This window comes from Syngnathus leptorhynchus, chromosome 11, assembly GCF_054491065.1.
Source record: "Syngnathus leptorhynchus isolate UIUO chromosome 11, UIUO_Slep, whole genome shotgun sequence".
Classification (NCBI taxonomy): domain Eukaryota; kingdom Metazoa; phylum Chordata; class Actinopteri; order Syngnathiformes; family Syngnathidae; genus Syngnathus; species Syngnathus leptorhynchus.
The window spans coordinates 7920734-7945137 of record NC_141205.1 but is presented as its reverse complement, the minus strand read 5'-3'; the positions used below and the strand labels follow the sequence as shown (position 1 = coordinate 7945137).

General features: G+C 43.5%; 2 protein-coding genes and 1 pseudogene across 5 annotated transcripts; 2 read left to right on the top strand and 1 right to left on the bottom strand.

Moving 5' to 3' along the window:
• Window positions 1–174: 174 nt before the first annotated feature.
• On the top strand, window positions 175–12322 carry strip1 (striatin interacting protein 1). 3 transcript variants are annotated; one of them, XM_085923662.1, is made up of 29 exons: window positions 175–337; window positions 883–952; window positions 1028–1102; window positions 1209–1343; window positions 1450–1570; window positions 1855–2030; window positions 2138–2265; window positions 2369–2551; window positions 2703–2923; window positions 2997–3062; window positions 3139–3202; window positions 3293–3364; window positions 3447–3521; window positions 3682–3779; window positions 3962–4088; window positions 4200–4300; window positions 4373–4439; window positions 4537–4641; window positions 5010–5214; window positions 5452–7133; window positions 9328–9537; window positions 9682–9848; window positions 9927–10087; window positions 10196–10382; window positions 10460–10549; window positions 10854–11003; window positions 11103–11386; window positions 11562–11682; window positions 12017–12322. In XM_085923662.1, the coding sequence occupies exons 1-20, from the start codon at window positions 227–229 to the stop codon at window positions 5697–5699; spliced, it is 2448 nt and encodes an 815-aa protein (XP_085779788.1). In that variant the 5' UTR covers window positions 175–226; the 3' UTR covers window positions 5700–7133; window positions 9328–9537; window positions 9682–9848; window positions 9927–10087; window positions 10196–10382; window positions 10460–10549; window positions 10854–11003; window positions 11103–11386; window positions 11562–11682; window positions 12017–12322. The 3 variants fall into 3 exon arrangements, with proteins under 3 accessions (XP_085779788.1, XP_085779789.1, XP_085779787.1); XM_085923663.1 differs by having other exon boundaries at window positions 9961–10087; window positions 10460–11003; XM_085923661.1 differs by having other exon boundaries at window positions 10460–11003.
• Window positions 7253–14172, bottom strand: LOC147049262 (sodium-dependent neutral amino acid transporter SLC6A17-like). 2 transcript variants are annotated; one of them, XM_085923664.1, is made up of 11 exons: window positions 14015–14172; window positions 13225–13652; window positions 12424–12581; window positions 11535–11661; window positions 11246–11427; window positions 11068–11178; window positions 10439–10951; window positions 10167–10359; window positions 9920–10079; window positions 9653–9815; window positions 7253–9507 (listed from the first exon to the last, which is right to left on the bottom strand). In XM_085923664.1, the coding sequence occupies exons 2-11, from the start codon at window positions 13505–13507 to the stop codon at window positions 9109–9111; spliced, it is 2289 nt and encodes a 762-aa protein (XP_085779790.1). In that variant the 5' UTR covers window positions 13508–13652; window positions 14015–14172; the 3' UTR covers window positions 7253–9108. The 2 variants fall into 2 exon arrangements, with proteins under 2 accessions (XP_085779790.1, XP_085779791.1); XM_085923665.1 differs by lacking the exon at window positions 14015–14172 and having other exon boundaries at window positions 7255–9507; window positions 10439–10631; window positions 10710–10951; window positions 13225–13727.
• Window positions 14173–20069: 5897 nt separating this feature from the next.
• LOC147049261 (RNA-binding protein 15 pseudogene) lies at window positions 20070–23613 on the top strand (annotated as a pseudogene).
• Window positions 23614–24404: the final 791 nt, after the last annotated feature.

Here is a 24404-nt window from a genome sequence, read left to right as displayed (position 1 = left end):
TGGTTTCAATTTTATACCTGTATAATAATGGTAAGAAAAATGAAAAGGTTCCTACTTCACGGATTTCACCTATAACGGGTTCTTCTTGGAACGTAACCCCAGCGAAAAACGAGGGATTACTGTATTTAGACATAGGGGCCTTGTGTGAGCAGGGGCGGAGTGTGACGTAGCAGATTGTGGGAGGAGTCTCACCGTTCTACGTTCTGCAATCACTCACTTGAAAAAAATGGAGGTCGGAGGAAACGGTGCTGGGCTAGTCGTAAACAATAAACAGAGAGCGATGCTGCCAAACAAGAGTAGGGGAGAATTCCCTCGTAACCAGAGAAAGGATTCAGAGGTAAGCATACGCAAAATCGTTTTATATTATTACGTTTGTTGTAGTTTTCACAAAAGTCTACGAACGGACGTAGCCAGTTCTTAGCATCGTTAGCTACTAGCCAGCCAGTTAGGATAGCTTCACTATGGTTGTTGACATTTGGACCATTTAAACCCCACAAAAAAAAAAAAGTCAATTTCTTGTCTACTGTCACTGCTGATTTAAGTAACCTGCCATTTAAAATGAATGTCATACTCGACGGTATTTTCGTTTAGCCTGGGCTAACAAGCTACTGTTAGCTGGGCAGATTGGATGGAGCAATGGAGAGATTCAGCTGTCACGAATCTGTGCATCCTGTTGAAAACTTCCAGCCATAACATCTTTCAAAGTTAAAACGGCCAACTCTGTTGTTTTGGACATTAGTGGATGGTTTCTGATTTGTTATCATAAGGCAATTAATTACAATCTTGATGATGGTTAATGAAAGTGTTATTTGTATGCAGTATATCTTATGGTCCATTATTTTTAATTGTCTGAATGGACAAAATGTTTCTTTTTGTACTTAGGGCTTGTCTGAGTCCCCAGACCTCGAGTTTGAATACGCCGATACCGACAAGTGGGCTGCAGAGCTGTCAGGTAAACATTTTCCGCCTACTTTTGTCTAAGTGATGTCGTATCTTTCTATCTTACACTTTATGCTGTGGGTTCTAGAGTTGTACAGTTACACTGAAGGGCCAGAGTTCTCCCTCAATAGAACATGTTTTGAGGAGGAATTCCAAACACATGGTATGTGGTTAAGTATCTGCTTAATAAAATTCTGTATCATTCACCTCATTAAATCAATGTTAGAGAAGGATGTTATTTATGTTTTATTTGTTCCACTGTGACTCAGTGTGTGATAAGAAGTGGACAGAGCTTGATGCACCTCAGCACAGGGCCCATGCCATGCGAATGCTTGATGGACTAGAGGTGACTGCTCGTGAGAAAAGGCTGAAGGTTGCTAGAGCAATTCTGTACATGGTGCAAGGTCAGTTTTTAAAGGCTCTAATATACAGTACGTATATCTTTTCACAATGAAAAAAAAAAAATCTGACATCATTGTTATTACGTTAATACGTAATCCTACAATGTAGGAACCTTTGGCGAGTGCAGTTCCGAGGTGGAAGTGCAGCATTGGATGAGATACAACACATTCCTGCTGCTGGAAGTTGGAACTTTTTCTGCTCTGGTGGAACTGCTCAACATGGAAATTGAGTAGGTCATTCACTTTTTCTTTGAAATTTGGTCATGTCCGCTGTTTTCACAATCGATAGAGGGAAAACAAAATTAATAATGTCCACACGAATTACAATTGTATAAAATCAGCTTATGAGAACCAATTGGCTTGCTGCTAAGCATATACCTCGGCGATAGTGAGCGTTTTGAGTCATATCTTTAAGGTCATTTTCACTCAAACGTCAAGGGTAAAAAAAAATAATAATTATTGAAACGAAAGTTGAGTTATTCCTGATGATCACTTCTTTTTCTCTTTCGCTCAGCAACAGCGCCGCCTGTAGCAGCGCTGTGAGAAAACCAGCCATCTCTCTTGCTGACAGCACAGATTTGCGGGTGCTGATCAACATCATGTACCTGATGGTAGAAACTATCCAGCAGGATGACCCAGCTGACCTGGCCGAATGGCGAGTGATCAGGGAAACCTTTAGAGCCGAACTGGGTGGGTATAATAAGAAGCAATGTGCCACCTTGACATGCTTTATAATGTACATTCCAACAGAAGAACGGCATCATCAATCATATTGTTACTAATCTGTTCCATTTCAGGTTCTCCTCTATACAACAACGAGCCAATTGCAGTCATGCTCTTTGGGATGGTTACCAAGTTCTGCAGTGGCCATGCACCTCACTTCCCTATGAAGAAAGTGTTACTGCTGTTGTGGAAGAGCATTCTGGTGAGTGATGGGGCCATCTTTATTTTACGTCACATATTTCTCATGCATATACGTTGCCTGGAGAGCTACAAGTGAGGCATGGAACTCCTCCTTCATTCTTCAGTTCACACTTGGAGGGTTCGAGCAGCTCCAAACCATAAAGGTCCATAAGCGCGAGAAGCTGGGTCTTCCCCCTCTGCCTGAAGATAGTATCCGGGTTGTACGCAGTATGAGGGCCGCTTCACCTCCTGCCTCTGCCTCTGACCTCATAGAGCAGCAACAAAAGCGGGCGCGGCGGGAACACAAGGTACCTGTTGTTGCTGACCTTTGTGTAAATGTCAGCAAAAACTAGCCATGTGAAGGAAAAAAAAAAATCAACTGTTGCCATGATATTCTTGTCAAACCACTTTTTATTCTGTAGCGTGTCAATCGTGAAATATTATTTTCTCTTCATACAGGCATTGATTAAACAGGACAACCTCGATGCGTTCAACGAAAAGGATCCTTACAAGGCGGACGACCCCCGCGAGGACGAGGACGACAACGACGATAATGACAACTCATTAGAGGCCGAGACTTTCCCACTGGAAAGGGATGAGGTCATGCCGCCCCCTATTCCTCATCCTCCATCAGAGAGGGTCTCCTTCCCCAAAGGGTTGCCGTGGGCTCCCAAAGTCAGGTACTTTGGATCACATTTTCCATTGGGTTCATTGCACAGATTTCTATGATACCACATTCATTGTTTTTATTAGGGAAAAGGACATTGAGAATTTCCTGGAGTCAAGCAGAAGTAAATTTATAGGTTACACACTTGGATGGTAAGCATAATAAGAATTTTGCAGTATACTCATAAAATCGCAGTAAAGCAACCATCATTTTTTGTGCGTCTCCCAGTGACACCGACACGGTTGTCGGCTTACCCAGACCTATTCACGAAAGCATCAAGACACTAAAGCAGGTATTGCCGCACTTTATATGCTTCTTCAAAAATCCTCCCCTACGATTGAATTCATTACCTCTAATTTTTTCGACATTATCGTCCTTTCAGCATAAATACGTCTCCATAGCTGAGATTCAGATCGCAAAGGAGGAAGAGTACCAGAAAACCCCCCTGTCAGGGGTGAGTGAATTTAGGAGAGAAAAAAAATTCATCTGATGGACACGCATCATGTTTTTTTGTGTATGTGCTTCCTGGTTTATAGGGAGAAGAGGAAGTTGAGATGTGTGCCACTGAGCTGCTCTATCGGGGAATCCTACCCACATTACCTCAGTACATGGTTAGTGCTCTCACAGTAGACATTTTGACACCATTTGTGCTGTAGTTGATCATGTTTTTATTTGGATTGATCCCTCTTAAAAACAGCCATTCATAATTTAGCACCTGAAGGCAGTTACTAATTCATAATCGACTTTAATTCTTATCTTGTCGGCATTCAGATCGCTCTGTTAAAGATTCTCCTCGCAGCAGCTCCGACCTCCAAAGCCAAAACAGATTCCATCAACATCCTGGCAGACGTACTGCCAGAGGAGATGCCGTGAGTGATGCGTAATTCTAGTAGCACTTTTGAATATCTTGATTGCATTGAGACAAATATAGGCGAAAGTTCCAAAGTACTATAAAGTTTAAAATCACAGTGAAGAATAACCACAATAATAAAACAGTTTTCAAAACTTGTTTTGTCACACATTGATGGGAAAGCAATCGGTCCAATTGCAGGACCACCGTGTTGCAGAGTATGAAACTCGGCGTCGACGTCAATCGACACAAAGAGATCATCGTGAAGGCCATCTCAGCCATCCTGCTGCTGCTCCTCAAACACTTCAAACTTAACCACATCTACCAGGTGCAGCTCACTTCAGTTTTGCATGTGCCAAATCCAAATATGTTGAGGTATGCATGCAATTTTAAGTCATTTAAATATGACTAAAAAACAGTAACTTTTGTGTTTTCTCAGTTTGAGTACATGGCTCAACATTTGGTTTTTGCCAACTGCATCCCCCTCATCTTAAAGTTCTTCAATCAGAACATCATGTCTTACATCACGGCTAAGAACGGGTACTTTATATTTTACAACATAGCGCACTTTAAACTATTATGGAATATAATTGTGTTTTTCATGTTTTGCAGCATCTCAGTGCTGGACTTTCCGTTCTGCGTAGTGCACAAGCTCCCAGAATTAACAGCGGAGAGTTTGGCAAGTGTTTCCATGTCATTCCTTGATAGGCCATTGTTAGGTCGAGCAAAATGCTGTTTTTCCATCAGCGTTGAATACTGATGACACGATTTTGTAGGAAGCGGGAGACAACAACCAGTTTTGCTGGCGAAACCTGTTTTCCTGCACTAACCTGCTGAGGATTCTCAATAAACTGACCAAGTGGAAGCACTCAAGAACAATGGTGATGAGACACTCACGAGTCTTCAAGTCACATGATCCTTCCTCACGCTCACTTCCTTATTAGTATCTCAGATTGGATGTGGCATATTGGCAAATCACATTTTGACCAAACATAACATCAAAACAGACTATTATTACCCAATCCAAAGTGACAGTGAGACTTCAAAGATGAACATGATGATATTTGCCTCCTGGTAGCCGTTCTAAAGATGCTTGTCTTGTTGTGCTTTTTTTTTTTTCTGTGGATGTTGAGTTCACAAACCATGTTAACCTAAAGACAATGTATACAGACAAAATGAACATTCCTAAAGCAAACTCAGAACGATTCCATCCGAGATGTTCAGACAAGCTCACAAATCTGTCACCCAGATGCTGGTAGTGTTCAAGTCTGCACCCATCCTGAAGAGGGCGCTAAAGGTGAAGCAAGCCATGATGCAGCTCTACGTCCTCAAGCTGCTCAAAGTGCAGACCAAATATCTTGGGCGCCAATGGCGGAAAAGCAACATGAAGACCATGTCGGCCATCTACCAGAAGGTCCGACACAGGCTTAACGACGACTGGGCTTATGGAAACGGTAAGATGACACCAGGTCTCTAAATTTGTTTCTCCACAATGAGGTAGGTACAATTTGGTTCTCTTTCATAGAATATGCATTTAACTTCTAAAATTGTTCTCCAAACATCTGAGCTGAACCGTGCAATTTGTCAGGAGTTTCTGTGGTCCTCTTCACAATGTCACAAACTATTTCCAGCCACGGTTCATTTTTCCAAATTTTCTATTCCATCGTGTCCTATTTATTTTTTGTGGTTAGATCTGGACGCTCGTCCCTGGGACTTTCAAGTTGAGGAGTGTGCCCTACGTGCCAACATCGAACGCTTCAACAGTCGCCGCTACGACAAGAATCAAAGCAACCCGGACTTGCTTCCCGTGGACAACTGCCTGCAAAGCGTCCTGGGTCAGCGGGTGGACCTGCCTGAAGACTTCCAAATGAACTACGACCTCTGGCTGGAACGAGAGGTCTTCTCCAAACCCATTTCATGGGAGGAACTGCTGCAGTGAGAAACAGCCACCGTCCTCCATCTTTGATCGACGATCAGACTCTCTCGAGTGTGGCGTTCAGGTAACCCGGCACCGAGCACTCGTCGAACAACCTTGATAAATGAATTTGCAGATTGAGTGATGATGGAAAATGTTTTTGTCCGTCAGTCTTCATAGTCGCCAACAAATTATTTAATCAAATGCCTCGAGGAGTTAGTATGATGCTAATGTCATGTGTTTAATAGTAGATACTATTGATTTTGTATTAAGGTTTTGTGAGATGCCACCACTCTGATGCAAGTGTACAAAAGCAGTTTTGTTTGTGATCCGTTTACCTTTGCAGCCACTCTCCTTCGTGACCATATTTCACTACTTTGCTACGCATTTTAAATACATTTGTGGGAAATAAATACAAGTTTTAACTGAACAACTCAGGCCGGGGAATGCGGGCTGTTTTTAGATGTTTTACATTTTAATAAATGTACCATTCTGTGTTTAGCATAACTTTTATTTTATCAGACTGATAAAGGGATTTTTCTTTTAGCATGTTGATTTATGAAAATAAAATATATTTCAGTTATTGCCTCTAGAGGCAGAAGTATGTTTACCAATCTTTTTCATTTTATGTTTGTTGTAATTCTCGTGTATCGTCTTGGTCCCGTGGAGATGGAGGCAACCACAGATCCAAAGGACATAACGACTACAGCCTTGGTTAAAATATGCTTTGTTTTGCAGAAGTATGTCTTGCACATTTTCACTTAAATTTCTATTTACAGTAAGTAGAATATTCTATGCTTTTTGAAAATATAGTATTTTTAGCTTGGTTGCATCAGTCAAAGAAATAACAAATATTAAAAATCTCCAGGTCAATGACTTTTCTCTTATGTCTACTAGTGGTCTGTTTTGTTGTTTTGTGACATATGTGGAAAAATGGAACATCACAGTTTCTTTATACTTAACGCAGATGTCCATATTATTGTCATTGTTGTTGTATATCATGCTATTTTGTTCTTTTCTGAGCCACAACAGTGTAAATCAGGAAGCGACATGAATCTGTTGTTGCAATCAAAGAAAAGTAAGTGAGCATCTTTCTCTCTGTGCACAAGAACACAAACACATAGCCAGCTCTTTCCCAACATCTTTCTTGTTGACGTCATTCTTTATGCTTCTCATCGCCACCAGGGAGCGGTCTTGAATTGCAGTCGTACAAATAAATTCGTTTATTAAAATGTATTAAAAACAATCCAGTATCCTCTTGCATAGACATGTTCACGTTCTGGAATCACAGCAAAGTGTGGTTGAGAATTTAAAACTGCTTAGAGGCCAACTGACACTTATTTCTTTTAACAGATAAATATGAGCCTACTCTCAACATCTTCAAAGACCTGGTCCCATCCGAATACCTCAAAACAGGTTTGGCTGTGACTCTCAAGAAGTATGTCCACCACTGACCAGGTAGAGATTGCCCTCACTTATTAGGCAATAGTGCAAAGATCATCCAGTACAGACTCAAATGTACTTTACTACACACAAAATAAAGTGACATGACATGAGATGATCCTTACGCAATATTATTATAATATTTATTAATAGTTTTAGTGAAACCACACTTTGTACAGCAATGTTCATCATAACACAATCATCACTGAGGAGAATGGAATTTAGCGAACGTGTGCTCAACAAGTCCCAGCACTCAGAGAATCTTGTATAAAGTGCACAAACACACACACACACACACACACTGGAGCATAGTGAAGTTAAAGATCGCAATTTAGCTGTAATTGCTAAATGTCTATTTTCCCCCTTAGCCATATTTATTCTGTAGTTTTGTTATTGCTTGTGCACATATGAGGACAACATAAAACACTTACAGGTTTCTATGTCCTTGTGTATTCCTAACATTCATGATTCTATTATGCAACACTTAGCAATAAATGGTGATCTGATACGTCCCCTGATAAAATTAATATTACATGTCAGTATTTACATTATTGCAAACACATTGCCAGACTATCTTCACTATAACCACAACAATAGAAGAGAAACAATGGACGGAGCAAGTAAATACAATCGTTGCCTTCCTTAGATCTTGACGAGATGGAAAAAAAAGTCGCCAACAACAACGCAAACTACAAAATAGTCTTTAAATGTACAATTAAGATGAAAATATACATCGTCTATAAGATACTGACACATCTACCTTTGCCGCAAATATACAGGAATATAAATATAATCCTTTTAATAATAGACCAGCTTTAAATATTATGAGTTAAGAAAATAAAGATATCTGTAACAGAAGATTTAATTAGCTTTTTTTTTTTTTTTTTTTTTTACAATCATCAACAATGCAGTGTGTACAGAAACGAAATAACCATTCCCGCTTGACATGTTTGTGCTATGAATGTAATACGTATACACCAGATCAAAGTTGTCGCTTGAAGTGTAGTAATTTGTGTGCATTGATCAACATTTTGATAACGTATAGAATATCATATGTGCACGTACTGAATATACAGTGCTCAGTAATTTACTGTGCCTCAATTGGATTAAAAGACCAAATCAGTGCTTTGAGAGTGTAATTAGTGCATTTTAGTGTGCAGGAAAATCTTCTGTGCTTTTTGAGCACTGTATATTTGAACATTCACATTTCAAGTGTTTTACTGTGTGCTTGTAATTCTTTGGTGTGTATAAAATAGAATCAATGAATTTTGACTATGATAATGTGTAATGGATTATACAACAACTCCACATTGAACAATAGACTGGACACAGGAGTGTGATACGAAATACTGTAGTTCATCATATGGCGGCCTTTACTTTTAATAGACAATCCATTTGAATGCAGAATTTGTCATCTGCAATTATATACTTTTCCACTAGATGGCAATTATCTTCTATAGCTTTGTGCAATTTACAAGTTTTGTTTCAACAGGACCAAATTTTACACTTGATGAATTTGTAAATTGATACAAGCTCATCATTAATTATGGATAGACTTGTTTTTGTTTAGTGATGTGCCTTGAAAGTTCTGAAATGTCAAAGTTGTGCTTGGCCACTATTTGAGGAAGTACAATAAATATGAGTAGAGTACAGTAGTAGTTTTATGATACACAAGAGCTTTGCAAATATATACATTACATTTTCATCTGTTCAGAGGTGCTACGACATACGCACACGCTGACGTCACTGCAGTGATAACCTCGACTATGTTGCAACACAAAGCCAGCCTTAGTCTAGTGGGCCGTTTGCCTCGGTACTAGTGAGTGGTGCTTCATTGATGTCCGAGGTTCCTTGTGCTGAGGCAAAGGAAATTATTATATTAAGTGCATGGATTCAGTGATTTGAAGCTATATAAATGTGCTTTTATGGTGGGCAGTGGTAAGGGACTCTTGCCCCCCCTTGACGGTAAACTGGACTAGTGATGATACAGTCAAAAGTCTGACTCGGGTGTGGTAGGAGTTGTCGGTGTGGTAGGGCTGACGGCGGCATTTTGGTAACCCGTTCCGTAGCAGCTTTTAGGAGACAAGGAGTTGGGGTCTAGGGGTTTGTTTCCACCGGGAGCCAGGTAGGCTTTACGCGCTGCCAGCGATCCAGGCACTTGGCCAGGTTTGGTGCCGAGAATGAACCTGGACTCGTTTTGCTCTTCCAGGTTGGAGATATCCTTCATCATACTCTTCCGGTAGGAGACGGAAAGCTTGTTGGAGCCATCCGACATTAGGTTGAAATGACGGGCGATGAAGACGATGGGGAGGGGAAGCATGGCTACCACTATGAGAGCAAAGCACATGACCAATGCCCATGTGGGGTAACTCTGGAAGCGCTCCTGAGCCTACGCACACACATGGGATGGACACAGCGGGTGAGTCATTACCAGGTTTAGTCGAAGCATTATAATTGAAATATATCCACACCTCTGTTCAAATGTTGTGATTTTATATAAAACAATGTATAGAAGAAAAAAAAACATGGCTGACCAGTTCTTGCACCCACGCGTTGTATCCAGGCGGGCTGATCGCCATTTCTACGACAGAGGCCGAGATGAGCACGATGAGGCAGATGGGGGAGACGTACTTCCATAAGTAGAAGTAGATGATGTTAGGTCGGAATCCTAACATGTCTTCCAAATCCTGCATGAATCTGCCAGCAACAGAGGAGCAGAAACATGAAAGGGTATATGCGGGATCCTGCCTCTGTAAACAATCCCCCATTCACCTACCTACACTCATCTGCAGTTGTTGTACCTTTTAGTGCCATAAATCCAAGCCACCGACACATTTTCCAGGATGACCACCACAGTGAGAGGCAGGCCGGCGGAATAGTCGTCAAACATGGTGACAAAGTAATTCCCTGAGCGTTGAACAAAAAGCAGGCCGCACAGGAAGGCCACAATGCAGCAGCACACTGAGAAGGTGAGATATGAAATAGGTTGGAAAGAACTCCCAAGTTGGATCGCTCGTATCTTAAGGTGTGCTTCACTGTGTTGTTCACCTGTGAAAAGCTCCTTTTGGACCTTGTAGGTGTCGAGGACAGGCGTGGTGATTCCCGTCATGGTGCCGATCATGCTTCCCAGTCCGAGGTTGATGAGCATGAAGAAGAACATGACGGACCAGAACGGCGAAGCGGGGAAATGGGTCATGGCCTCCGTGAAGGCGATAAAAGCCAAACCGGTGCCTTGAACAGCCTGGATGGAAGAAGGTCAAGAGGGTGAGTCAAAAGCAGAACCTCCTGTGGACGCACATCACGACCAGTTCTGGTCTCACTTTGTTGAGCTCGTCTTCCAGGATGCAAGGATCCAGACCCAGCTGGGAGAAGCTGTCCTCTTTCACCGTCTTGATGACCTGATACATCTTGGCGTAATCAGAGGTGGTGAGGTGAGAGAAGTTGACGTGCGGCGGGATCAGATCGTGACTCAGAACATTTAAGTTGAGGTATCCGACAATCTTCTCAACGTTGCTATCAAGACAAACATGGAAAGCATATTGAATATGACCACACTTTCTGGAGGAGAAAGGAAAAAGTTCCCAAACGTACTCTGTGACGCATTTCTCGTTCATGATGTTGGCCTTGAAGCCCAGTACGGCGAACACCACCAATGTGGCCAGTATGGACGTGAGAAAGTTGATGACGGAGACGAGCACGGCGTCAAAGTGGCAGTTGTTGTCTATTTTATTGTAGCTGGAGAAGGCGATCACTCCTCCGAAGCCCAGACCCAAAGCGAAGAACACCTGGGTGGCCGCCTCTCTCCACACCTGGGGCTCCAGCATCTTCTCCAACTTAGAGACGTGACAATATCATTTAGCATTTGGCAATTTTGAATGAGAAAAGGCAAGGTCCCACTTTTCATATTTTTGTCCTCCGCAACATTTGATATCGTTCTCCGTGGGCTCACCTTTGGAGTGAACATGTGCGCGATGCCATCCACAGATCCCTTCAGCATCAACCCTCTAACCAGGAAGCAGAAGAGCACCACGTAGGGGAAAAGAGAGCTGAAATACATCACCTGTGAGACACATAAAACATGATGCAGTCCGTTGCAGTTATGTCCCTCCCCGTCTCCTCTATCCGACCTTCCCAGAAGAGGCAATCCCTTTAATGACGGCGAGGCAGACGATGATCCAGGCGACCAGCAGAGATAAAGTCATTTTCACATTGAGGCCACCGCTCTCTGCGATGGTGCTGGTCGTATTCAAGGTCTGGCGGTACCAGAAGTAAGTGGTGGCTGAACTCTTCTCACACTCCGGCTCCACGACTGCATTGTGAAAGCAACAATTATTATTTAAAATTCAGTAGATCTTTGAAATATCACATTTTAGTTTCTTATGATGTTGCGGGTGAAATTCAAGCTCAGTAACTCACTAGCAAGCGTTCCATTCTTCCTGATAGGACAGTCACTCCATGGCAGAGGATACTGGAAGGACTGGAAGAAGTAGAAGATGCTCCATCCTATAATCACGTTATAGTAGAGCCCCACAAAGCCACACACCTAGATGGGCAGAAAGACAAGGTATGAATTTTTCTATTGTGACTGGGAAAAATCCAGTCTGGTGTGAAGACTCATTAGACTCAGTGTTAGTCATTTTGCCAATGCCAGAATTGTAAAAAAAAAAAGGTGATTTGCGCCGTTGTGGGTAGGAACACACATAATGATGACATCCATGTCCATAAGGCTCAGAATTCTCTCTGCATAACTTTTGACCAACTCTCTGCCACCAAATTGTCATATCTTCAAGGACCTTGCATCTGCAGGCACAATGAGCCTCATGTTTCTGCCAGTTGTGTCGTGTTGGAGGGAAGCATGAATAATGAAAGTGTTCTCTTTTCAACTTCGATACTCTCAGAGATATTTTTAGCTTCATCTGCGCCAGCCGCGTGACTCGACAGGAAGGCTCCCTTTCATTGCCAAGCACGTCAATACCTCCCATGTACTCTGGAGGCGGAGTCGGGTTGTTGCGGTGAGGGAGTAACTTCATCCTCCGTGCATCGTTTTGCATCCACAATTATGAAGCCTTTTTGACTACAGTACAGTGGTGCAGTTTTTTTGTAAAGGGTTAGGCACTGTATACCTTTCTATATGTGTTGCTCCACCGTTTGTGTTTAAATAGCCATTGATTCCAAAAAAATAAAACCACAACTATCAATGCTAATCGTAGCATCTCAATAGCGTTTTTACATTGATTTTAACAGAGGCTCCAGTTTCCCGCAAACCGTATGAAGAAAATAATGGATGGGGGCGTGGTTGTAGTACCATCAAACTCGACATCCCGATCCCGCCCAGACGTGGGCACACGTAGTTCCACACCCCGATACTCCCGCGTCGGATCTTCTGACCCACTGCGAGCTCCAGGAAGAAAAGCGGGATGCCGATGACAAGCAGGAGAATGAAGTACGGGACGAGATAAGCCCCTGAAAAACATGATCTTTTGGATTTACATGGATGGAATAAGACACGCATCTTAATAAAGCCGATTTACAGATGATATTTTTTACCCGCACGACATGACAGGCAAAAAAAACAGCATCTTTCTAAAATGAGATATATTTACCAAAATCCCTTGCCTCAATTAGTCTTTCAATCTGTAGTCTAAATGTGTCCCTTTGCAAGCTTAATCCTCTGAGCTCAAATCATGGATGGGCAAAAATTGACTCATCATCCGGAATGTAACAACCACTCACAGCCACCACTTATGAACTGCATCCAAAATAGCAATCACGTGATGAAGAGGAGATGAAAGGATGGAGAAGTGAGGAAACAAAAGGAAGAGGAGGTGAGAGAGGGGAAAAAAAAGGAAGCAGAAGATGAAAGGCGAAATAGAGGGGAGTTAAATAGTGTTGGAGGTGAAAAGAAAAGAAAGGGAGGGGGAGATATGAATGAAAGATTCGATGCATTTTGAAATTAGCCATGAAACCTCATAAATATATATATATTTGACCATCATGAGAACAAAGTGCATTTTCTGCTATAATTGTAGTCATTTAATTCATGAAAAATGGTTTTAATTTTTAATTACTTTGTTCGTTTTTGTTCATTACTAAGCTTCTGACTCACCTCCTCCATTCTTTTGGCACAGGTAGGGGAAGCGCCACACGTTCCCCAGGCCCACGGAGAAGCCCACCTGCGCCAGGATGTACTGCAGCTTGCTGTTCCAAGCTGGACGGCCGTCATTTTCCGGCAACTCTATCTGCGGCGCTTTCTTTCCGGCCGCGGCGCCGACATTCAGCGAGCTGTTCTTGTAGTCCAGCGACTCCTCGTGCGCGAGGAGGTCAGCCACCGACTCCGTGACATGCTCTTGGCTTTGTTCGCGCTGCGTCACCTTGCTGTTTTTAGGCATTGGGGAGGCCGAGGGTCGGGAGGGGGAGTCGGGGAGGAGACTGGTGGGAATTGGAAGAAGTGACGGCTTGAAAAGCTTTAAGGTGGAGATGAAGGGAGATGCTAAAAATTGATAGAAGCTCTTATGCTTTGGTTAGGCCTCAGTCCTGCAATTGAAAAGACACAAAACGTCATCTAACGACCACAAAAAAAAATCTAAAAGACATGAAAAAAAAATTGGAGGACTATTGACACGTGTTCAAAAGTACTTCAAAGCTCCTTTTTCCTGCTTGTGATCCATAAATAACGCTTTAAGTAGTCGCCTCTGTGCTTTGTGAGTAACTCAAGCACGTCATCATGAAGAAACAGCAACTTTCATGGCTCTCACCAAATTTTCCGCTCGTGCAAATTGAAAATTTAATTTCCCTTTTCTGCGAGCTTAATTTTAGTGAAGCTTCCCTCCCACCCGCTATAAATCCCCTAATCCCCCTCAAGCCAAGTAGACATCCCTCTCCGCTCGCTCACCCACCCATCCAACAGGGAGATGCTGCCACATCCCAAACTAATAGAGCACAGGAACACGACATTTTGGATGAACAGCCATCATGTGCACAAAACCTTGCTTATGTTGCATAGTATTTCACAAGCCCCGCCCCCAAAGTTACCAGAAAGCAACATCATCAGATCCAAGTTCAAATCCATCTCACACTACAAGTCCCTTCGTGCTTCTATACCGCTCCGTTTTTAATGCTCATTTATTTCATCCCAACGTCTGCATGTCAACATGAGCCTATGATGTAATAATCCACAGCCATTCACAGGTCTGCGTAATCCGACATGCATTAACCGGAAAGCCTTCATCCTGATTTGTCATTCAATCCCGCGTGACAGCACACGAGACACGTACAGGCCGCGACATCCCGGATGAAAACATCAACTTTGCCATCCAATAATCCACATGATGACCCCCAGTTGATGATCTAACAAAGTTTACCGTGGCAGGAAAATGACTTCTGTCGCCCTTTTTAGTGTGCTATGAAAATGTTAATTACCCTATCGGTCATCCTGTCCTCTGAACACCCGACAGATGTTATCATATTTTGATCCACCTTTTATGGATTGGGTGCTATATAATACAGACACACACTAACAAGAGTTTCACTACTGACTACAAAAGTAGTGCTGTATGTTTGTTTTTTGTTTTTTTGCTGCAAAGGATATATATCTGAGTATTTTTCTATTGTCTGTCGTCATGTGTTGCTCCACCGTTTTTGTTAGGATATAATTGCTTACACCATGACAGAATTCATTAGCCATGGTGTTAAGAATTGTTTGTTAGCATAAAGCTAAACTTCATTTTACTCTTGTGTGGCAGCGCAAGGAAGTTGACTCACCACTAATAAGCATCAACTGCACTTCCTCAAATGTTACACGTCCGCTACACGTCATTAAACGGTGAGTAAGTTTGTTTTTATCATTATGTTAAAATGATCTTGTGGGAATACATAGTCTTTATGATCATTACTATTTGTGGCAAATACTTTTTAAATACCATGAACAAAACAGATCTCAAACAACATCCCCGACTGTTTGACCTTGAAGGTTCTACTGTAACACATTTCGACCTTTTTTTTTTTAAGCACAATTTAGAAAGAGTGTGACAGTCATCAGTTTCTAAGTGATATTCAGGGATTTGGAAATAGTTTTAAGCATTTAAAAAAAAAAAAGACTATGATACAGAACAGTGACACTTGTCATAAAAATCAATAATCTCTCATCAATAATTCACTTATCAGTCTAGCTTACATTCTATCTTGAGCAAGGTCACAGGCACAGACCAATTAAGAACATGTCTGAGAGGACACCAAACATATGAACACAAACTATATAGTAAGTCTGCTGAAAGGACCCACCCTCAAACTTGAACCAAATAATTGAAAGAATCCTTTTTCATTTAATTTGAATCAATAAAAGTCATGATAAACTGCTGCACCACCTTGTCGAGCATCTGCCTGCTTCATTAATAAATGTACGAAACACCAAGCCCTTTTTACCCCGATACAAAACAAATATCCCAAATGACATTTTTTTTTTTCAAATCTGAAACACAACTTTTACTTCATCCGTCAGAAAAAGATTTTCACGCTTTTGTGCTGATGGGGTGCCATTGAGTAAAACAACACATTGCAGCTTACCGTTAGTCGTTTGCTGAGGGTTGGAAATATCCACGCATCAGTAGAAACTACCAAAAGAGAGGAGCATGGGTAGCACATCCACTGTGTGGGCATCTGAGTGGGGCGGGTGGATGACTGAGGAGAGCGGGAGGGGGAGGGGACAGGGGCGGGATGCAGCATCACGCGCGGTGGGACAAAGCCGCGCTGTGACGCACACATTGTCCCCACAAATGACTAACGATTACCTGCCATTCATTTGTGCTTGGATGGAGACGATTCAATATTTAGCGGGAGAAAGTGTCTGCTTGGGGGGGGGGGAGATTGTCAAGGTCATCACTCCTACTTGAGGACGTGATGGAGTGACGCAGGCTTCGTCTCGTACGTACGCGATATGATCTGTTTTTGTTGGTAGAAATGAGTATATCCGTTTCTGAATCACAAAAAAAATGAGAATATATCATTAGAACATCAATTTGCTACTTTCTCCCACAATGCAAAAACATGTTAGGTTCATCATAAACTCCAAATTAGATTTAAATGTGAGTGTGTGGTTGTTTGCGTACATGCACGCTGGGATTGGCTAGCGACCAGTCCGGGGTTTGAGTGGACTGGTCGCCAATTCATCCACACACTCACATTCATGGACAACGGATAAAAAAAAAAAAACCCACCTTCTGAACTTGGATGCATCTTTCGTGGATTATGGGAGGAACAGCTAAGATTCAAACCCAGAACCTTTGAACTGTGAGGCGAACGTGACAATCATACTATGTACCTCAATGCAAATCTATCTTTTCTGTTTTCTATTGTCCTTCAATTGTCATCCGTCCCATCATGGTCCTGTAATATGTAAATGTCACCGATGAGTGATTAATCATGCCTTATCTCTTTTTTTTAATACTCCCTCTCAGAGGATCATCATAGTAAATAGATTGTGTGTTATTTTCTCACATCAATTTTCTGCAACCATTTTGTCTTCACCTTGTAGGTCTTTTTGCAAGACAGCGGCGGACAGCTACCATAAATCATGCACCATCCTTAAAAAAAAAAAAAGACTCCCTCCCGACAGAGACAACACGCCCCGTTCAAATACCTTGACCACCACACACCATTTTTCATGTGAGAAATGGGCTGCAAAAATTAAACAACATTTACAACTCAATTAAACAACAAATCTAAAATGTAAGCATTTTTAATCACACGCTTTCACACATTCTCAGGTTATTGATAGCTGATATTTGTTTCTACCTCTTGCCCTTACTTGGTGACACCTTCTTCAGGCTGACTTCTGGGAACAGTTGCCACAGCAACACTGAGGTCATATGACACTCATTGCTCTGCATCACTTCATGTGAGGGGAGGAAAATAAAATAAAAAAAAAGAATCCTTTCGGTTGCAGCCTGCATAGCATGGAAGCTAACGTGATTAGTAAACAAGTCCTGTATGACTTGATTGTAATGGTCTTTTATCCGCCACCAGTATGAGCACAATTTCCGCCATGTTTGCAGAAAATGTTATCACACCAATTCCGAACTTCTCGTTGTGAGAAAGCAATGCTAACTCCTTGTCCACTGTACCGCTCTCACTTTTGATATTCTTAAGGCTCAATTGGATTTTGATTACATAATTAATGTTTGCAGGTTGACATTTAGCGCATAAACTGTCTATCTAAGTCAACATGTAAGAAAAGGTCAGTCGTCTTGGTCAACTGATTTCAAATGTTGAACCAATGTTGGTCGGGTAGTAGCTCATTTACTTCAACGTTGAGAAGTTAGAACTTTGAATTTCATCTCGTCTTTCAAGATGGAATTTGTGAATATACGCGTGGACATCCACTGTAAAAGAATTACCGTCATGAGATGAGAGCTCCTAAAAGACTTTACTTAACCATTGATCCGTGTCCAACAAGGCTTCCATCTGCTTACTACATCTTCTCTGTCACCAGCCATCCATCTTCATTCAATTATCGATTGATCCCTTCATCCTTAAAAGGCACCTTTCAGCAAGAGGCCAAACTACTGAATGGATGGAACTACAACAACATGAAACCTTAAACACCAGTCCAGACTTGATCTCTGAACACAGCAAGAACGTTATTTAACCACATTTTAATGATGCGTTTTATTTTCCTCCGATCCAATCTCCTAGAGAGACAATCTTGAGTTGCGATTCTCTCTCTCCCTCTGGACCGTTCTCGGCGGGGTGACGTCAGCACTCCTTCTCTGCTATGCCGTTCACCTTGAGCTGCCATGTGATGCTCTTTTTATTTTTTTTTTCTTCCTGAGTTTTCCCTTACGCCCACTAACACTCACGTGAGCATTCTGCATCTGCACCGCCACATCCGCCCAGTACTTTTCCTTCACTCCGGTCTCATTTAAATTCCTCCCTCCCTCCCTCCATCCTTGCTGTTTCTCCTCTTGTGTTTGCACTGTCTGGGTCAGTCTCATCTGCTAAAAATAAGCCTCAAGCCTGGGTTGTGCGATTATCACATATCAGATCCGTAATCCTCTGTGTGAACACTTACACAAACATAATAACAGGAATGATTTTGCACAGATAACTGATTTGGTATATTTTTTGTCCCCACACAGTATTTATTTATTTATTTATTTATTTATTTTTTTTAGCAATAAAGGGCATGCTGCTACTGTGCAGGTGTTCAAACCAGGAAGAAAGTGTGTCAGGTACTGTCATGACACACACACACACACACTGCAGTGCCCCACCAAAGCTCGTCGCAGGAATATATCACGTGCCCTCAAACAGGTTTTCACTACTAAATGAGTAGAATGACTCATTTGTTGTGATGATCTGTTTTTACAGTGTTGTGAAGGGAATTTAATGATGCACATTTTGGTGACTGAGTTATGCTTAGTTGCGTTCATTTGCCTCTCACCCAAAGTCATCTATGACCTTTAAGGGGAAGTTAACTCTAGCATGTTCTTTATAATATGATCCAGAAGAGTCTAAATAAAGCATTGGGATTAATGTTTATTATTCATCTGGCGGCGGCCATTTTGCCACTCGACTGAAAACAACATTACAATTTCTCAGAGCTCGCATAACGACCAACCACGCCAGCCTGGTAAGAAAAAGTATCTTGGCTGACAACTCCAAAGATATTTTGTCTTGATTTGACATTTGAGTTATACTTTACTTTTTGCTGGGTACAGTTTTATATTTTCTCCATGTTTACTTTCACTGTTTTCCGATTGAATGATGTGCGTGTTTGAGATATACTTGGGTATATTTTAATGCTGGTGGCAGATTGCATCTCCCACAACAACATGTGACCATCCATAGAGGAACTTTACCAGATGGTCTCTCAAAGAGGGGCCAGCCCAGGCCAGCACACAGGGCTGAGGCCAAAGCTGCTGTCCCCATTTATTTGGACACTATAATCCCTTGAAACGATCTCGTCGCAAATGATAGTGAAGGGTCTTCTTAGTGATGCAACAAGTAACTGGGTCAGATTGATCCCACAAAAAGGAATTTAATTTAAAAAAACATTTATGTGTGTGTGGTTTTTTTTTTAAGAATAAAAATAATTTATTAATAACACCATGAATATTTCTCACTATGCTGCGCTGCAAACTGTAATCCTTGTGTGGGTGTGCCCTACATACATGCCATAACATTTTAACCCCTTAAGACTCACAATTAAACTAACGCATGAGTAATTATGCAAGTGGCCACGAAGTATATTGCAAAGAAAAATTGAAGTTTATTCGAAATGAATGACAGGCAAATAAAAACTGATGTCACTCAATTTGTTTTTGCACCTTTATTCAGATCAGGATTAAAACAAGAAAGTGCATCTCAGAACTGTATATAGTTTCCATCTAGCTGTGAGCTAAATATATTTTTTAAATGTGTCAGTTCAAAAATGTTAAAAATTAAAAAATTGACCAATTAAAACGATTTTTTTAATGCAAAATGAAAATGGTACTACAGCTCTGAGTTATAAACAGTTGCTGCTCTCTAGTGGTAATTGTGATCGCAACAGCAACCAATGAGCTTGCACAGGAGTTTAGAAACAAAATAATACTAATTGGTGGGGCAAAACTACAGAAAAATATTTTTTTCTGAGTGTCTAAGGGAATTCAAATTTTATTGTGGTTCTTTTTTTGGTCTAATGTGGCATTTTTACAAGAAGGTTTGCCCATCCCAAGGCGAGACAGATTTTTTTCCCCCTACTCCAAACAAAGTGTGTTGTGCATTTAGGCAAATAAATATTGCCCGTGCTACCTAGCTGCGAAATTGTTAAAAGCCTAAAACGTTATAAAGAAAGTAATAACGTGTGCCTCGTGTCATAATCGTTATCTTCGAACAATGTTCAAACATCCTTTCATGGCGAAGCCGGAGCCGCACCCTTGTTTGTGATAGGCTGACGCACTTCCTCTTGGTTTGATCGACGACCCCATCAAGCCAATCAGATCGCAGCACAAACACAAAGGCGTGACTTCCGGTACAGTAGTAAAGTATTCCAACATGGCGCCCGTGTGTCTCGAGTGAGGAGTCTCCTTCGGCCTAGTTTCAAGTTGGGAAAGTAGAGTTGAATTACTGGTAGGAAGACGCCGTTTTGTGGTTCACCACGTGTATACTGGCGTTTGGAAATGAAGGAGAAAGACCGCTCGCCGGCGAGAAAACGCTCACGGGTGCCTGATGACGCCAAAGAACGCAGAGGAAGTCTCCCTAGCAGGAGGACCGGAGAGCTGCTAAGCGTCGCCAGCAACAACGGCAACAGCTATGTCCCCTGCGGCGCCTCGTCCAGAAGAAGCTTACCCGGTGACAAAAGAGACAACTACTCGGACATTCGTGCCAGTAATGGCTATGACTACGGGGCTCCGCACGGTGGCGCCGTCCTTGCTTCACGCAGCGACCCGCGATCTCCCGAAAGTGAGTACAAGACTCTTAAAATCAGCGAGCTGGGCTCGCAGCTCAACGACGAGGACATAGAAGACGGCCTGTTCCACGAATTTAAGAAATTTGGAAACGTGAGTGTGAAAATGAGTCGGGAAAATGATGAGAGGGTAGCCTTCGTCAACTTCCGGAAGCCTGACGACGCCCGGGCGGCCAAGCATGCTCGCGGCCGACTGGTGCTCTTCGACCGGCCCCTAAAAGTCGATGTGGTGTACATGAACCGGCGGAGGAGCCGCTCTCCGCTTTCTAAAGACAGCTTCCCACCAGGGCATAGACACGTTCCCCCCAGCAGACAGCTCTCTCCCACAGGTTTGGGCTACAGAGACTTCCGGTTGCAGCAAATGGCGCTCGGCCCTCTCCCTCCTCCTCCCCTGCCTCACCTCACAGAAGTGGAAAGAGATGCATATTATTCCCTATACGATGGCAGGAATCACGCCGCGTTCCTTCCAGAATTCCACAACGACAACTCGTCAGATGACGACCAGAGGGCAAACAGGACGTTGTTTCTCGGCAACCTGGACATCGGCCTGACCGAGAGCGACCTGCGGCGAGCGTTCGACCGCTTTGGCGCCATCACTGAAGTGGACATTAAACGAGCGGCGCGTGGCCAGAGCACCACATTCGGATTTGTCAAGTTTGAAAATCTCGACATGGCCCATAGAGCTAAAGTAGCCATGTCGGGTAAAGTGCTGGGCCACCACCAAGTTAAAATCGGATATGGCAAACCCACGCCCACTACCAGGCTGTGGGTGGGAGGCCTCGGCCCGTGGATTTCCCTTGCCGCCCTGGCCAAAGAGTTTGACCGCTATGGCACCATCAGGACTATAGACTACAGGAAAGGTGAGGCGTGGGCGTACGTTCAGTACGAGAGCCTGGATGCCGCTCAGGCGGCGTGCACGCACATGCGAGGTTTCCCCCTCGGCGGTCCCGATAGGAGGCTCCGGGTGGACTTCGCTGACACCGAACACCACTACAAGCAGCAGCAGCAGTACACGCAACCCCCTTTGCCGCTCCCACACTTTGAATTGGTCCGTCCGCCGTTCGATCACCGCTTCGCTGACTCGATGAGGGAGCGTTCGCCGCTGCTGCCTCCGCCGCCTCGCTTCCGGGAGCGGGATCCCTCCTCCCCCGCCGAATGGTCTGGCTTTGGAGTCCACGAAAGAATGCGAGGCTCCGGTTTCCCACCCGTGGCTCACCTGGAGAGACATTCCCGTGAGCACTGGCCGGTTGACCGGGAGTGGGAGTTACAAAGGGGAGATGCAAGCCGCCGGAGACGACACTTGGAGCACGGGTGGCGTCCGGATCGATCGCCCGACAATAACGGCGTGCCACGTGCCGGCAGCCCCGCCGACCGCAGTCCCGCGGAAGGAGGAGGCGATAGCGACGGTGAAAGACCTTCTCGGCCCGGTCGAGCCTCCCCAACTAGAGAGCGGCCAAACAGTCAGGATAGGAGACGGAGAACTCTTAGCCCGACCGCGGCTGCCTCGTCCTCTGAGAAAGAGCGCAAACGCAAACCCGGCGACAAACCCAAGAGCCCGGCGGGGAAGGAGGACGCCTCAGAGCGTGCGTCCGCCCAGAAGCTGACTCGGGTATGGCGAGGCGTCCTCCTCTTGAAGAACAGCAGCTTCCCCACCGTGCTGCACCTGCTCGCCGGCGACGCGGCGGTGGTCTCCAGACTCCTCACCGACGGCCCCAAAGGCAGCCAAGCGGCGCAACTGAAAATCAGCCAGCGCCTGCGGATGGACCAGCCCAAGCTGGAAGAGGTCTCCCGTCGCATCAAGGCCGCCGGACCCAGCGGCTACTCCGTCCTCCTCGCCATGCCGGGGAGATCCGACGACGACGCGGACGGCAAAGACTCGACGGAGCGCCCGCTGAAGAACCTGGTGTCGTACCTGAAGCAGAAGGAGGCGGCCGGCATCGTCAGCCTCCCCGTGGGGGGCGCCCGCAACAAGGAGCACAGCGGCGTGCTTCACGCTTTCCCTCCATGTGAGTTCTCTATGCAGTTTATGGATGAGTCTGCAAAAGCTCTCGCTAAATCAGATCACGACTACTTGGTGATGGTCATTATTAGAGGAGCATCATGAGGAAAAAAAAACCCCCCAACAACTAAAGCTTCACGAGTGCATCAGTGTGCTTTGTCGATGAGGTTACCTAAACTGTGTCTCGTGCGAATTTCTATGAACAACTTGAAAGAGGTAATTTAACGTGAAACTTGTTCAATTGCTCCTTTTGTCGTGAAATGACAAATCGAACTTGAGTACAAAGGGTTCGGGGGTGAATCCTACAGAGAAAGTCTTAATCATTGTTTTTTCCTTTTTTAAGTCAACCCCCCACAAAAATGTGACAATACCCGAGTGTTACTTTTGATGCCTTAGCTCTTTTTTGGAGACACGTCACAGTCGTAGGATGTGCAACTAGTAGTCAATCCCCAATAGACAATTGCAGGAATGCTTCCACTCGTTTTTTGTTTTTTTTCCCCTAGAAATTGTGACGTAGCTTGTTTATGAACGGTCTTATCTCATCATTTACTTTCATTATTGCCTAATTCACAAATGTCCTCATAAAATTCAACATCTCTTGTTGAAAATCAACAATGATAGTATGAAAATGTTTTCTTTAGCTTTGCAACATGTCAGAATCTTACTACTAAAAAAACAAAACTACCCAAAAAAAAAAAAGACATAATCAAGGTTGTCATTTTTTTGTGTGTAATTAGCAACAAAGCGTGTAAGGTAAAAAAAAAAAAAAAAAATCAAGAACGTGTGATTGAAACAATTTACTTTGTTGGCTGGAACGGACTCAAACTCGAAGGGAAGCATGAAGCGCCCAGCTCTGCTCCCTCTGAACGGGACTTGTCATTGTTGCTCTCCATGTCTCCTTTTTATTGTTTTCAAAACGGAAGATGTGTGTGCAAGTGTACTGAGGAGATCTGCACACGCGCACGGAGAGCGCTCATGGGGAGTAAACAAAGTGCACTTGGCAGATTGTGTCTCAATAAATTTGCTCATTCGTGGGAACCTCAAGGAAAGACTACCTTTGTGACCTTTTCTGTTCTCGGATTTGTCGATCCAGCTCGAAAGCCTCACGGGGGCTTTGACGGCGGGAAGTTTCCCAGCAACCAGGAGAGGAAGCGTTGAGTTCCCCCAGGAAAAGCAACCACTGTGTTGTGTGTTGAATACAATTGATTGACCTCTTTTCAAAGCGCTTTTGTGGGCTTCGGGTCTCAACGGGACCACCGGCGGCGCAGTTGACACGGAGGGGTGTTTATTGGCGTCGTCGCGTTCTCGCACGGAGAAGCTCGTGCGAAGGCGACACTTGACACAACTTGTCTACGTCAAAGAGCAGCGCTGGCTGGCTGTCTCTGACATTAACTGGAATGGAACAAAAGCATCCGTGTAACTTTATGACTTGGGTGATGAGTTACATAATCTTCCTTTTTACAAAGTAGTCCAATGACATTGAGGAAAAGCTCAAGAGCAGGACCTCAGACACGGCCCCGTCCTTCATCTTCAACACGTGGGACCTGACTGACTTCACAGGGACTCGAGAGTTTCGCCTGCTGTGAGTTCAGTTCCGCAGGTAAATACGGACACTCGTCATTGTTAGCCGATTAGCGTCCACAAATTGCTCGAATCATTTTTGATTGTTTTTGAAAGAAGTAGCCATGAATATTGTGATTGTAAATTACAAAATGAGTTGGGCCGGTACGCTAAGATAGCAACATGAATTCACAATGAGATGAATACAATCATGATTAGTTTAAAAAAATAATAATCATAATTGTGACGTTTTTATTACTTTGTTGTAGTTCTTTGAGCTTTG